This window comes from Callospermophilus lateralis, chromosome 5, assembly GCF_048772815.1.
Source record: "Callospermophilus lateralis isolate mCalLat2 chromosome 5, mCalLat2.hap1, whole genome shotgun sequence".
In the NCBI taxonomy this organism is placed as follows: Eukaryota; Metazoa; Chordata; class Mammalia; order Rodentia; family Sciuridae; genus Callospermophilus; species Callospermophilus lateralis.
In genome coordinates this window covers 63620841-63634788 of record NC_135309.1, presented here as the reverse complement: position 1 = coordinate 63634788, position 13948 = coordinate 63620841, and the positions used below count along the sequence as shown (strand labels likewise).

At 51.5% G+C, this 13948-nt stretch overlaps 2 protein-coding genes across 8 annotated transcripts in view; one reads left to right on the top strand and one right to left on the bottom strand.

Moving 5' to 3' along the window:
- Positions 1 to 1518, top strand: part of Tcof1 (treacle ribosome biogenesis factor 1) — a 35883-nt gene extending 34365 nt beyond the window's left edge. For all 6 annotated transcript variants that reach the window (XM_076856719.2, XM_076856718.2, XM_076856717.2 and 3 more), the window contains 3 exons: positions 49 to 146; positions 795 to 840; positions 1112 to 1518. In XM_076856719.2, the coding sequence (XP_076712834.2) occupies positions 49 to 146; positions 795 to 821 (125 nt within the window). In that variant the 3' untranslated portion in view covers positions 822 to 840; positions 1112 to 1518. The remainder of the gene's footprint in view (positions 1 to 48; positions 147 to 794; positions 841 to 1111) is intronic.
- A 1885-nt stretch (positions 1519 to 3403) lies between these two features.
- Positions 3404 to 12921, bottom strand: Cd74 (CD74 molecule). 2 transcript variants are annotated; one of them, XM_076855927.2, is made up of 9 exons: positions 12653 to 12921; positions 7580 to 7752; positions 7369 to 7448; positions 6834 to 6896; positions 6054 to 6149; positions 5667 to 5754; positions 4700 to 4891; positions 4212 to 4274; positions 3404 to 3944 (listed from the first exon to the last, which is right to left on the bottom strand). In XM_076855927.2, the coding sequence occupies exons 1-9, from the start codon at positions 12727 to 12729 to the stop codon at positions 3934 to 3936; spliced, it is 843 nt and encodes a 280-aa protein (XP_076712042.1). In that variant the 5' UTR covers positions 12730 to 12921; the 3' UTR covers positions 3404 to 3933. The 2 variants fall into 2 exon arrangements, with proteins under 2 accessions (XP_076712042.1, XP_076712043.1); XM_076855928.2 differs by lacking the exon at positions 4700 to 4891 and having other exon boundaries at positions 12653 to 12916.
- Positions 12922 to 13948: the final 1027 nt, after the last annotated feature.

Here is a 13948-nt window from a genome sequence, read left to right as displayed (position 1 = left end):
ACTCAGGATTAAAATCTGTTGTTTAAGAAACTTCCTTTCTTCCCTCAGGTAAAAAAGACAAGGACAAAAAGGAAAAAAAGAAGAAAGCAAAAAAGGCCTCAACCAAAGACCCTGACTCACTGCTTCAGAAGAAAAAGAAGAAAAAGGTAAAATGAGTTCCTGCAGCGTCTCAGACCGAAAAAGGGACCCAAACCCAGTTCCCAGGGTGAATGTTAGCCCTTCGCACACCCAGACACGTCCTTGCCCTCTCCATTCTTGACTCTAAAGGGGGATCTTGTGAGAAAGAGCCGGAAGGGAGTATTCCTAGCCTCTGGAAGCCACAGAAGTGGCCCTGTCTCATCTATGAGGTGGAGAATGAGGGGGGTTAGGGATGAAGGAAAGGGATACCCCCAGAGGTCAGGGAGACCCACATGGGCTGTTGCAGACTTCAGGTGAGAAGAAACAGGACTTGGGCTGCATGTACCCAGCTGGCAAGCTGTCCTTACTGAGGAAACTCTCATAGCCATCTGCTCTGCTGTGGGGCAGCAGGGTTCGAGGGCTGATGGCCTGAGCAGGGTCTATGCTATGGCCAGAGCCTCAGCCCCTCAGGCAGGATGGCGTCCCCACTGTGCCCAGTAGGCCTCGATTTGACGGGAAAGCCCTGGGCTCCTTCCTGGAGGGCATATGAGGCACTGCCCCATCCCCAGGGATCCCTGTAGACCTGGCATTTGTCCTGGGGGAATCGCCAGTCCCCGGCAGGTATGGCAGTGGGATACACCTCAGGGATTAGAACCCTGACACTTTTCTCCTCACAGAAGAAAACCGCAGAGCAGACTGTGTGAGAGGCCAGGCACAAGACAGGTATGCTTTCTGGCCCTTTCTCCAGCCATGGGAGGACCAAAGGAAGGGGGGCTGGGGAAGGTTCCGATCCTCAAGAGTTGGTGGGGCCATGTGACAACACCAGGGGCTGGAGGGAGCTGCAGTGTCGGAAGGGTCCAGAATAGAGCGACCAGCATCAGCACGTGGGGGATAGTCAGTCCCCCTCTCCTGAGGCAAGAAGGCCAGGTTTTATCCTCCTTGATGGAGGGAAAGGTCAGGAGATCTTATGTCTGGATGTGCTTCCTTCCCCCAGGGAGTTCTTAACGGAGTGTTGACCATCTCCAGGCCTCTGACCTCTGCCTACCCTGGCTTGAGACTGGATTTTTAACTTCTCCCTCTGCAGAAGATGGCCAGTGCAGGGTCCCCATGATGGCCAAGCCTGTGAGCCTGCTGGAAGCCTGGTCTGAGGAGGAGGGAGCCCAGCTCCTGGGACCTTGCCCCACTGATCCCAGCACAGAGCGCTTCACATAGATGTGTACAGTATATATATTTTTTTAAGTGACCTGTCTCCCCCCCTTTAAATCTAACATGCCCAAGGGCTGGACTTTCCACTGCTTCACTCTGCAGACCCAGTGAGGCCAAGTGTGTGCTCATCCATGCACTTGGTCTCTGGCTGATCCCAGATTTGTCCTCTTTTTGTCTATTCTTCTGGTTGTGGCTTCTGTGTTTTGTTTTTTTTCTTTTTTTTAAGAACTCAAAATAAAAGACTTAAAAGAAAGATGCAAATTCTCGGTGTACCTGGGACAGTCTATGTAGTTGGCTACTTGGGAAAGACAGTCTGACACCTGGCAGTGAGCAAGCCAGCACTTGGGATTCCTTCTTGATGGAGTATAGCTCTGGGATTCTGTGAGTGGGACAGTTTGCCAGAGAAATAACCTGAGTCCGGGACTGAGTCGATGGAGAAAGACTCAGCTGCAGCAAAGCTCATGTGGAACTGAAGGGTGGTTGTGGTTGGTTTCCTATAAACACCCAGAGAGGGGAAATGGGAAGGGGCCTCAGGAACTGACGTGAGTGGGGATAGGCTCTCGAGGTAGAACGGCTGTGGCCGGCGCAGTGGGAACCAGAACACCAGTTAGGAATGGTGGCCCTCAGTCAAGGTAGCTGTGCTTCTGTGGTGATGAAGGCAAGACACAATGAAGTCAAGGCTGCATGGGGCAGTGTGTGCGGGACTCAGTGGTGGCATGAGTGTGGATGGAGGGAGGGGGAGGTAGCCAAGTCGCCTCCTGATGCTCCATCCTAGACCTCCTGAGAAAGTCCACTTCCACCCCAAGCAGGTGGAGCACCGGAAGTCCAGAGGTTGTGGAAACTGCCGGGGCTGTCAGCCTCCTGCTAGAGCCAGACAGACAGTGGCAGTGCCCAGAAAACCTGGGGCTAAAGGTCTCGGAGACTCAGGTTGGCCTTTGCCTGCACGCGGGGCTTTAGACCACCTCCTCGCCCCAGTGACTTGTCTCTCCTCTAGATCCAGTGTGTTGGTCTAGATCAGACTGCAGGAAAGCTTTGTCCTTGGGCACATTGGCCCACAATTCTTTTTCTTTTGTTTTTTAGTGAGACAAGGATAGCTTGCCTCACATGTGCTAGGCAAGCACTGGTACAGTGCTTAGTGGTACACTAAGCCATATTCCCGGCCCTTTTTATTTTTTATTTTTGAGACAGGGTCTTGCTAAGTTGCTAAGGCTGGCCTCAAACTTGGTCCTGCTGTCTCAGCCTTCTGAGTAGCTAGTATTACAAGCAAATGTCACCACTCCCAGCTCCATGGAAATTTTTTTTTTTCTAAGATTTGTAGATTTTTTTATTATTATTTTTAGTTGTAGTTGGACATAATACCTTTATTTTATTTACTTATTTTTATATGGTGCTGAGAATCAAACCCAGCACCTTGCACATGCTAGGTGAGCCCTCTACTGCTGATCCACAACCCCAACCCTCTATGGAAATCTTTAAACTTAAGGGTATGGAGTGATTTTACTAATCTTCTTGATGTCTGATTCTTCTTCAACTTAAATGTCAACAAACCTAGCCACAGGGGTCCTGTGCCTTCTCTTGGTAATAAGTAGCTGGAGCTGAGTAGTGTTCAGCCCAGTTAGTTCAGCCTGGGCACCCCATTCTTCACAGCCCCCGCTTCCTGTCCATTCCTGACACTGAGGCCCTGTGTTGGTTGCCATCTGTCTTCATACTTGTGCTGTTCTTAGTATAGAAATGAAATTGGGGACATGGGGAAATGGAAGCTGAACCAAGAGGAGTTTGTGCTTAAAAAACTGTATGCAAAAATCTATTTGGGCTGGGGATGTAGCTTAGCAATAGAGCGTTCGCCTAGCATGCACAAAGTCCTGGGCTCAGTTTCCAGCACTACACAAAAAGAACGAACTTGTATTGGAAGTGAAGAGTCTTCACATATCCACGTGTGTCTCTGTTCAAAGATGTAATCCCTAGATCACCAGCCTCAGTGCTTTGGTTCCTTAGGCTGCGTTCTCACACCTAGATGACTGTATTTAGGTCTTCGCTGACCTCTAATTGGATTCCAACAAAAAAGCCGGGAGCCAGAATGTTCTACTTACTACCTTTTTATTCTTATGTGAGCCATGGCCCTGAGGCAAGCTTGGCTGAGCAGCAGAGTTGGGTTGGCATAAGTGAGGAGGGCTGGTTGGTGGGTGAGGCTGGGTTCTTTGGGGATTGCTTTAAAAAAGGGGGCAGAAGGGGAGAGGACAACGAATATGTTCATCCTAGGGCTTGGGGGTGAGGTGTTCCATTCCCCTCTGTGGGCCTAGATCTCTGAGCCCCATGTTGATGACTACTATGATGTTGGAAATGGGGGTTCTCATAGTTGGGGCCCACCTCCCAGTTTTGCTTCCCTGCTGATGGCTAGGAGTTGGGCAGCAGGGCCCTCTTGTGTCATCTGTGCTATTTTGATCTGTCATGCTCCAGGATGATGGAGAGCCAGTCGCCAGAATCTCATGGGACGAGGTGTAGGGTATGAGAGAATGGAGTTTGGGGGGACTGGGGAAGGCTGGAGGCACGGAGGAGCAGGAAAGCTGTGACCACACAGAGCTGGCTGGTGCTGGAGACGCCTTCTTGTTTTCACATGATGACTATGGAAAGGAGCATCAGAGTGAGGCTGGTCCCCTCTTTGTTGTCCCTGCCCTTCCCCTGCATCCTGAGGCTTCAGAGTAGTCAAGGACTCTCCACCCTCCGCCGCCCCCTGCTGAGCTACAAGCCCTGCCCATCAGAGACTCCCGCCCCCAGCAGCCCCCAGCCCTGTTCCTCAGTTGGGAAACAGTCATCCCAGGCTGTCAGAATAGTTCAGAATCCTCTGGGAATGAGCTATGGGACCAAGTCCCCTTGCACAGGGCTCTCACCTTGGCCCAGGTCCTGCTTAATCACCCCCAGTCCAGAAGACACATCCTCCAGTTCCAGTGGCTCTGTTGGGAGCATCAGATGGTTTGTTCCCTGTAATGCCAGCCACCCCACCTCTGGGCAAAGTGCCTGAAGACCTTCCCTGGAGGTGGAGCAGGCTCCACAATGGGGCGGTGGGGGGGGGGGGCTGAGCGAAAGCCCAGGAAGGGGTGGCGCGACGCAGTGGGAGTCCATAGGACTCCTGGATGCAGGAGGACAGCGCATGGACAGATGTGTGGATGTCAGAGGAGACAAGTGACAAAGGGACAGAAAGAAGAGGAGTGCCCAGATGGGTGGATGGATCAAGGGCTGGATGTGTGGCTGACAGTGGCTGTCCCCAAGAGCTGCCATCCCATGTCCTGGTCCCATGTGCCAGGAGGGACCTCTTGCCCTTCGGCTTTCCTAGTCCTTGCTAGTCCTTCACACTGCTGGCATGGTGGCCCCTGCTTACCACTGCAGTCATGGCGCCCGCGGCTCCTGGTGTGAGGGACCTCAGTGCCGTTGGGGAAGACGCACCAGCAGTAGCCGATGCTCCCATGGCACTGGAGCGGCATATAGTTACCGTTCTCATCACACTTGGGACGGAATGCCCCCGGGTGGACAGCAGGGATGTGGCTGACCTCTTCCTGGCATTTGGTCAATACTGAAGCGACAGGTGTGATGAAGACAGTGAGTGAGCAGGCTCTGGGCTGGGGTCTCAGCAGAGCCGGACTTGCACACCCTGCCGTGGGCCTAATGCCTTGCGCCCTCATGTCCCTGCCTCCTCCACTCACTGCATAGGAGCGAAAACTGAGGCCCCGAGGCCTAGACCAACAAGTCCAAGATCAAAGAAGAAGTGGGTGGCTATGTGTCGTTCACCCCAGAACTGGAGGACCCCTTCTGACAGCCAAAGCCTTAAAGTTTGGAATTGACTCATGATTGTGATTTCAAGAGGAAAGCAGAAATCAGCCTTCGGTTACTGGGAGTACCCAAATACAAGGGAGGTTACCCTTTGTTGGGGGTGCTTAACGACATGGAAGCCCAGAAGGAAGAGACAGCACGAGAATGAGATTGTGGCACTCATAAAGGCTTCAGGCAAAAAAAAAAAAAAAAAAAATGGGTGTCATACTGGGGTTCCTGCCTGGTATGTTTGATGTTGGGTTGCCCCAGGCCCTCTTGGGCAGTGTCGTCTTCCATGACGGAGGAGATGTCATGACAGGAGGCCTTCGGACCCCAACAGCAGTTAACGGTGTCAAAGCACAGACCAGACAAGAGGGTCCAGGGCAGCCAAACCCAGAGAGAAACGGGCAGGAGAGGTGGTGAGAGGCGGGAGAGTGGCACGTGATCATGGAATTGGCAAGTGCTACAGGCCCTCTCTTTCCAGAGAGCCCTGAGGGAGCCCCAGAACCCTGGCACCCCAAAGTTCCTACTCCCTGTACCTCTTGTTGGGGCCTCAGTGGGCTTCTCCTCCAGGGAGTTCTTGCTCATTTCAAACAGGAGCCACTGGTGCAGCCAGTTCTCGAAGACCTAATGTGGGTAGAGGTTAGGGGTCAGAGGTCACATTCAGTAGACATCACCAAGCTGCTACCCTGCCTGGGAACAGAAACATGGAGGATCATACAGGGCCCCGATACCAGGGCTCAGTTAAAGACCAGGGGATTCCTCAACTCTACGCATTCTCCAGCGTTCTGGGCTTTGTGAGCGCTGGTGGACCCAGAGCAGCTTCCAGAGAATGGCTCCCCTAGCCCAGCCCTCCCCGCCCCACCTCTTTCCAACTCTACCAGAGACACCAGAAAAAAGGGCTCCAGTGCAGGGAAACTACTGACCTTCCAGTCCAGGCTGTCCATGGTGCTCTTGAGGTGTTTCAGGTTCTCTGGGAAGCTCCCCTTCAGCTGCGGGTACACCTTCAGGGGATTGGATTTCTGCAGAGTGGCAAGGCAAGAAGGAAGGTTAAAAAGAGCTCCCTGTCAGGCAAGGTGAAAATGTGCAGCCCATGTTCCCCTTGTCTTCCATTCTGAGATGTGGACCTGAGCTGCACTAAGCCTGGACCCTGGACCCCAGCCATATGGAAGGGGAGGAAGTAAGGGCTGTTCACCTTGTCACTACAAGGGCCCAGGGCTGGGAGTCAGGCTTCAGGTTCCAGACCAGCTCTACCAATACCCACCCCTAGTCTTGTCCCTATAGACACCTACTTGTGTTCGAGGTCTTACCTTCTCCAGGAAGACTGACCATCCCCAGCTTAGTTGGGTCCTCTACCTGTTACTTGAAAGCCACCTATACTTGCCTTGTAACCTGGTCACTTGCCTGGGATCACCCACTTGCCTACGATCCCTTTGGCCTTGGGAGCTTGGGAGCTCCTACTGTGGCCTCTGAGTCTTGCACAGAAGGTAGGAATTTTGAAAAAAAAAAAAAAATTGAAAGGAAAAAATAGCTGGAGCAAATCACTTCAGAGCTTTTGGCCCTTTTCTGCATATCACAAATGAAGGCAGGATGAACTACACATCATCTAAGGGCCCCCCTGGGTTCCTTCAGTGAGCATGGGAGTTTACAGTGAGGTGTGGGCGTGAGCTCCTGTGGGCATGGGCTGCCAGGCCCCTCGCACTCACCAGGAGCAGGTGCATCACGTGGTCCTGCGTCATGTTGCCGTACTTGGTGGCATTCTGCTTGGGCTGTGGAGGGAGGAAACAGAGGGTCACTCACCCGCTGTGGCCCTGAAAGTGGGGACCTGCAGCAGGAGCCAGCAGCCAGGGTCTGGGGAAGAGTCACATTCCAGGCACTCAGCAGGCCTGTCCCTGCCACTTCCAAACAGGAAAGCTATTGTGTCACTTGAGTCTCCAGCCTCAGGGTCTTCATTGGTCACAGCTGGCATAAGCTTCCCTGCACAAGGCCTTACCAAGAGCAGTTTTGTGAACAGAAACCTTTAATCCATACATAATATCAAGAGAAGGGGAGGGGCCTCCTCCCGGCATGGCCCCAAGACTCTTGCCCCACCTCCATGGGGAGCCCCTTCCTGAGGCGGCCTCCTGCTCCCCCAGTCAGGACACTCCCCACTGGGCCTTTTCTGGTCCCTTCTCCCTGCCCCTCTCCTTGGCACCTGTCCCTAGATCACATTTCCCTCCCACCACCGTGGGCTGTCCTTACCCCCTGGCGCAGGCCTTCCATGGGCAGTGCCTGCATGAGCAGCGGGGTGGCCATCCGCAGCTGGCTCACAGGCTTGGGAGCTGTGGGGAAAGCAGGCAGCATGAGTGTGGGCCCAGTGCCCAGAGAGGAGGGCACTCAGGGAAGGACAATGGGTCCAGCGGGGTGCAGGAATGGAGGAGGTGGGAGGGCAGGGTGGAGGAGGGGCACGCACGCTTGGGAAGCTTCATGCGCAGGTTCTCCAGCTGTAGGTTCTGTGAGGTGACCGTCAGTTTGTCCAGCCGGCCCTGCTGCTGGTACAGGAAGTAGGCAGTGGTGGCCTGGCCGGCCAGGAGCAAAGCCACCAGGACGGAGAAGCCTGTGTACAGGGTTCCACGGCTGCATTTGCTGTGGGGAGGGACAAGGGGATGGGTTAGAGGAGACTCCAGAGAGCTGCCTCAGTGGTGGGGTGGGAGGGGACCGACAACACCCATCGGCCCCTAAGCCACCCACCCATCCACATTATACACTGGCTACGGAGATGCAGCTTGGAGACATCCACAGCCTCCTTCCAACCATGGTTCCCCAAGGGGCCTCCCAAGCAGGAGCTGACCCCGGCCTTGGTCAAGTGGAAAAGAGCCAAGAGACAAGTTCCTTGTCCTTTCTGGGTCATGGTGTCCCACGTGTGCAGTGACAGGTTGGAGCAGAGGGTCTCCCCATGTTCCCTCTGCCATGGGACAAACAAAACAGGGCTGCCCTCAAGAGGAAAGGGTTTTGTTTTAATATTTTGTAACTGACCAAAAAAAAAAAAGAAAAAAGAAAAAGATGTGTGCATTTACCGTGTAAGGGGAAGAGGGTATGCTTCCCCAGTGAAGTCATGTTTAAGGAGAAAATGGAAGGAAATGGGACTGGGACAGCAGAGAATGTGGCCCACATGGAAAGCAGAAGTGTGGCCTTGACATTTAGGGTACGGGGAGCACTGATCAGTGTCACACTAGAGCATGGCCAGGCATCACTCACTCCAGGGACACATCCTCTGCCCCCTTTGGCACATCCGCACCAGTCTCTAGGTCTCAAAGCCCTCATCTGTCACATGGGTACTCCTCACCTCAGCAACTCCAGGATTTGGTTTTCTTCTTTGAAACAAGATCTGTCTGTGACCACTAAGTATCTCATGTTAATACCCAGCTGGGGAGAGGGGGTGACAGAGTGGGTGCCTGAGCCTGTGTGACCTGGGTGAATTTCTCACACCCTCTGGACTGGCCATTGCATAGTGAGGTGTGGCCAGACCCTCTTACCTCAGGGAGCCCTGGCAGTTGTGGGCCTTGGGTGCAGTTTTGGGGTGTAAGTGCATGGGGGATATAAGGATCCTGTTTCTAAGACCCTGAGAGTTCCTGGCCTATTCTCAGAGCTGCACCCACCCCCGGGGTGGAGGGCGACTACCGGACTCTGCTATGGTTTGATGGGTGCCATCTGAATTCAGGTTTGTGAGTGTGCTGGTATGGGCAGGTGAACGGGATTGGGGCTCTTGTAAGAGGACTTGACAGAGAGACTTGTGTTCTCTTGCCCTTCCGCCTACTGCTATGTGAAGATGCAACAAGGAAGTCGTCGCCAGATTGCAGCACATTGATCTTGGACTTCCAGCCTCCAGAATTGTAGAAAATAAATCTGTTTTTTATATATATAAATTATTCAATCCATGATATTCTGTTATAGCGGCAAAATAGACGAAGACAGCCCACTGGAAATGTCAGGATGAGTCTGCACGCAGCTCGCTCCAACCCCTGGCAAGGATGGTTTAGGAAACTCCAGGAGACCCTTCTGCCTAGTAACTCATGACATCACAGGCATATCTCATTCTCTTTGGCTCTCTGTTTGCCAGCTCTCTGCTTTCTAAGCCAAGAGTCAGCCCAAGGGAAGAGTTATTCTAGAAGGAAAAAGTGAAAACTCTGTGGGGAGAAAGGAAGAAACCAAATAGGAGGGGGAAACAAAATCCACTTAGTGACCTTCCCAAGGAAGGTCTGGACTGGGCTCCAAAGACAGTGAAAAGCTCCCCATTTTCACTCTTGCCTGGGTCCAAGCTCCAGGTGCATTATTTATTCTTTTTTTTTTTTTAACTTTATTTTTTATTTATTCATTTACTTATTTATTTAGCTAATTTACTTAGGCTAGTTTTTTTGTTTGTTTGTTTTGGGGTTTTTTTTGTTTGTTTGTTTTAAGAGAGAGAGAGAGATTTTAATATTTACTTTTTAGTTTTCGGCGGACACAACATCTTTGTTTGTATGTGGTGCTGAGGATCGAACCCGGGCCGCACGCATGCCAGGCGAGCGTGCTACCACTTGAGCCACATCCCCAGCCCATAAGCTGGTTTTGAAATTGAGATCCTCCTGCCTCAGCCTCCTGAGCTGCTGGGAATTACAGGCATGTGCCACCTTGCCCAGCATCCCGAACCCCTTTTCAACCCCACACCCTATTCTAATCCCAGCTCTATCTCCCACCATATGAGCTTGAGGAAGTCCTATCCCTTCTCCATTCTGAATTTCAGCTTCTCAGAAGACCTAAGAATTGAGATTCATATTGAATATAAGACCATGTAATTGAATTGGAATCCCAGCTCTGTCACTCACAGCTCTGGTTGTGGGCAGGTCACTTAACCCCTCTGCATGAGTAAAATTAAATAAGAGCATTGCCTCAAAGTGTTGTGTCAAGCCAGATGCATGTGTTAATCTCAGTGACTCAGGAGGCCCAAGCAGGTGGATCACAAGTTCAAAGCCAGCCTCAGCAACTTAGTGAGACCCTGTCTCAACATGAAAAAAAAAAAAAAAAAAGAAAGAAAGAAAGAAAAGGACTGAGGATGTAGTCTGTGGTAAAGAGCCCTTAGACTCAATCCCCAGCACCCCTGACAAAAATGTTATGTTAAATAAGGTGATGAGATTAGGGCTGGGGTGTGGCTCAGTGGTAGTGTTTGCCTGACATCTGTGAGACTCTGGGTTCAATTCCCAGCAACACACACATAATAGTGATGAGGGTAAAACTCTTGCTCTTTCCCTAGCACATTGTTAGCTCTCTATAAATAAATACACTAATCTCAAGGGAGTTAATAGTTAACTTTAGTATTTGACTTCCTTCCTCCTTATACCTCTTGAAGGCCTGTCCCCTGGTTCTGGTACAGGGCCAACTCTTGTCACCCCCTCTTTTTACTTCCTCCTTTGCACTGCCTCCTTGAAGAATTAAAAAAAAAAAAAAAAGTAATTAGCTGACATCAGGAGCCAACCAGAACTAGCAGGAATCATGTTGCAGATGTTGCCAGGCAGAAGTGTTCACACCAGGGTAGGAATCAGGGTCCTGTCTGGAATGGCCTGAGCACAAAGGTTCAGGCCAGCTTCAGAAGCAGTAACTGAACTCAAGTGAAAACCAAACAAGGATTCGATGACAGGCACTCTGAACACTGAGCCCACCCGGGTTTGCCACTCACTGGGGAGCCTGAGTTCAGAGGGGGCCCACCTCTCTCTCCTCGCAAATCCTGCCTGTAGAAGGGGCCAGAAAGAAGAATGGGCTCAAACTGAAATCAGTGGGGTTGTAGCTTAGCCTAGCACATGTGAGGCACCGGGTTCAATCCTCGGCACAACACCAAAATAAATAAAACAAAGGCATTGGGTCCATCTACAACTAAAAAAAAAAAAAAAATTAAAAAAACTGAAATCAGACTAGTCCTAGTTTAAATTCTGTCTCTAACACTCAGCAGCTGTGAGAACTTGGCTACGTGACTTACCAATAAGAGACACAATTTTCTTTTGTGAAAATCGGGGGAAAGAAATATTCCAGAGGGCTAGGGATATAGCTCAGAGTGCTTGCCTCGCAGGCACAAGGCCCTGGGTTCAATCCCCAGCACCACGAAAAGAAAAAAAAAGAAATATACCCGACTCATAGGGAACTCCAACTGTGAGAAATAAGCCGTGAGTTTTGTATCTGGCAAACAGTCATAGTAACAAAGAACAGTGGCGAGGACCAGTGGAGGGGACTGGTATCATGGCTGTTGTCTATTATGATCGAGACCCAGAGGGAAGCAGTGATTTACCTGAGGTCACACAGAACAATAGCAGAACCCTGACCAAAATTCAGCCCTCCGTGGAGGGGGAAGTCCTTGCCGTGGGACGCCCTGGGATTTTCACAGGCTGCTGCTCTAATGGTCTGTATCTGGTTACCTTTTCCTCAGAACATAGTTCCTCATGACAGCTCTAGTGTTTCTCCCAAGACCCTTTCTGCCAGCAACAGCTGACGTCAATGTAGCTGTAAGTCAGTCCCCGTAGAGAGCAAATTCCATTTTTGGTGATGGGAGAAGCAGGAGCATTAGGGTGCTACATTCTAACCCCTTTTGTTTTTGGGGGGGAGAGGATGAGGGAGGGTACATGGGGGAGGCCATTTCTGGTCCAGGAGAGGGGCCTGGAATGGCTGTGCTGGCTCTTGCTATAAGGGAGAAGGCACAGACGGGGTATGACGCACGTCAAACCTGGGACCCCCAGAAACCTATCTGGCACTCCTCCCTCCACTTGGAACCACTGCTGCAACAGCAGCCATCTCTGTGTCCCTTACAGACACCTGCAGGTCTCATTCCCTTGATGCAGACCCCTATGCCCACTGATGGTAACCAGGAAACTCCTCAACCAGGAGCGGCTTCTACCATCCTCTTTTAGAAACTCTGTTTCTCTACTGGGATCCAGAACATTTTCAAAATCTGGTCCAAGTTTTCTAACCCAGGATTCATGGCCCAGCTTAAGGCAGGTCTGTGAAGGCCCCGATATCGTATGGAACTCTAGAGAAAGAACCTAGGCGGTCTTCTGGATTTTGTGCATCACGCAATGTCAGTAACAAACCCTGCTCTAAAAGAACCCCTCAGCCAGGCATGATGGCGTACACCTGTAATTCCAGTGGCTTGGGAGGCTGAGGCAGGAGGATCATGAGTTCAAAGCCAGCCTCAGCAAAAGTGAGGCACTAAGCAACTCCGTGAGACCTGTCTCTAAATAAAATATAAAATAGGGCTGGGGATGTGGCTCAGTGGTCGAGTGCTCTTGAGTTCAATCCCCAGTACCAAAAAACTAACAAACTAACAAACAAAACCCCTCACTTTACAGAAGGGGAAATCAAAGCCCATAACTGGCCAAAGACTTGCTCAAAAGCACTCAGAAAGTGTTCAAGTCATTGCGTCCATGACGCCTCCCTGCAACTCTTGGTGCGTGCTCCTTCTGGGCACCTGCACATATCTGTGCAGCCCAGGGTTTGCGTGGTCTCGTCTAATCCTCACACATACCTCTCCTGCTCTCTGGGGCGCTGGCCCAGTATGGGCAGCTGCTCGTGGTTGGAGATGAGGTCGCGCTGGTCTTCCATGGCTCTGGCCTCTGGTCTTTTGCTCAGCTCTTGCTGCTGCTGCTGCTGCTGCTGCTGCTGCTGCTGCTGTCCGTGTATCTGGGACCTGAGTCCCTGGCTCACCTCTTGAAGTTAGTGCTGGGAGGAATCTGATTCGTCCAGAGGAGTTCACTCCGCCCACCTGGTAGATGTGGAAGTGAAAGCCACAAAGCTGGAAATACCCCACTCAGGCCAAGCTGCCTTTTGAGGGCCAGGATGAGGAGGGGGAGTCCCCAGGCAGGTAGAAAGGCCAGCGCAATCCCATTGGCTGCCCAGGGCCCTCATCACTTGTTTCTGGGCAGACTTTTGGATTCATAAGGCTCTTAGGATGTTTCCAGAAACAGACAAATGTGTTCACTGCCTAGACAGGAAATCACTTTGAAGCAGAAAATAGCTATATCTGACTCCCCTCTCCTTCATGCATAAGTGGGTGCAGGAAGGGGCTGTGTATCTTTGATGAGCTTAAACAAATTCTCTCTGGCCTCAGTTATGTCCTTTCAAAACAGGGAAGGAGGTTGGACTCGGTGTCCCCTCTGCTCCATCTGAGAGTCGGTGTAGTTAAGGCCCTGGCAACAAATGCTTGCCACCACTTACGAAGCCTCTGTGCCACACACTGTGCTAATCATTCCCCTGTTGGGACCCTGAGACTTTTCAGGTGAGGACCCCAAGACTTGCAGAGGCCAGGTGTTTGCCTGTGGTTTAAGTCTGGAAAGTGATGGAACCCACACTCTTGACCACTCTCCCCCTCTGCTTCCTGATGCTCAAATTGTGGGGTTCAAACGCAGGAGAATGGAGCCTCTGGAAGGAGAGGAAAAGGATGCGAGGACTGGGAAGTGGCCTAGGGAGAGTCAACAGTGCCCACAGGGCCTTACTGCCTCCTATCTGTGGCTCATGCAGACTTGGTCTCCCTCCAGCTTCCTGACAGAAGAACACCTAAGAGCCTTGGACCCTCTAGAGTGGTAAGTCCTTTTGTTGGCTAATGAGTTGACTTGTGGCTAAAAGCTCCCCTTCCTAGTAGTTCCAGGATGGGCAATGGCTGCCAGATGAACGAACCAGCGATGAGGGGGCTGAGGCTTCCAGATCTCCATGGAAAGGAGAAAGGCTAGAGATTGAGTTCAAACACCAATGACCAATGATTGAATCAATCATGTGTATCTAATGGAACTTCCATAAAAACTTTAACCAATAGGGCTTGGAAAGC

What these genes read in the sequence shown, in the direction of transcription:
- Cd74 (XM_076855927.2), bottom strand. Translation starts at nt 12,729, where the DNA reads ATGGAAGACCAGCGCGACCTCATCTCCAACCACGAGCAGCTGCCCATA. An exon ending in CGCCCCAGAGAGCAGGAGAG is followed by an intron (nt 7,753 to 12,652) that starts GTATGTGTGAGG and finishes CCCTCCCCACAG; the next exon opens with CAAATGCAGCCGTGGAACCC. An exon ending in TGGAAGGCCTGCGCCAGGGG is followed by an intron (nt 6,897 to 7,368) that starts GTAAGGACAGCC and finishes CTCCCTCCACAG; the next exon opens with CCCAAGCAGAATGCCACCAA.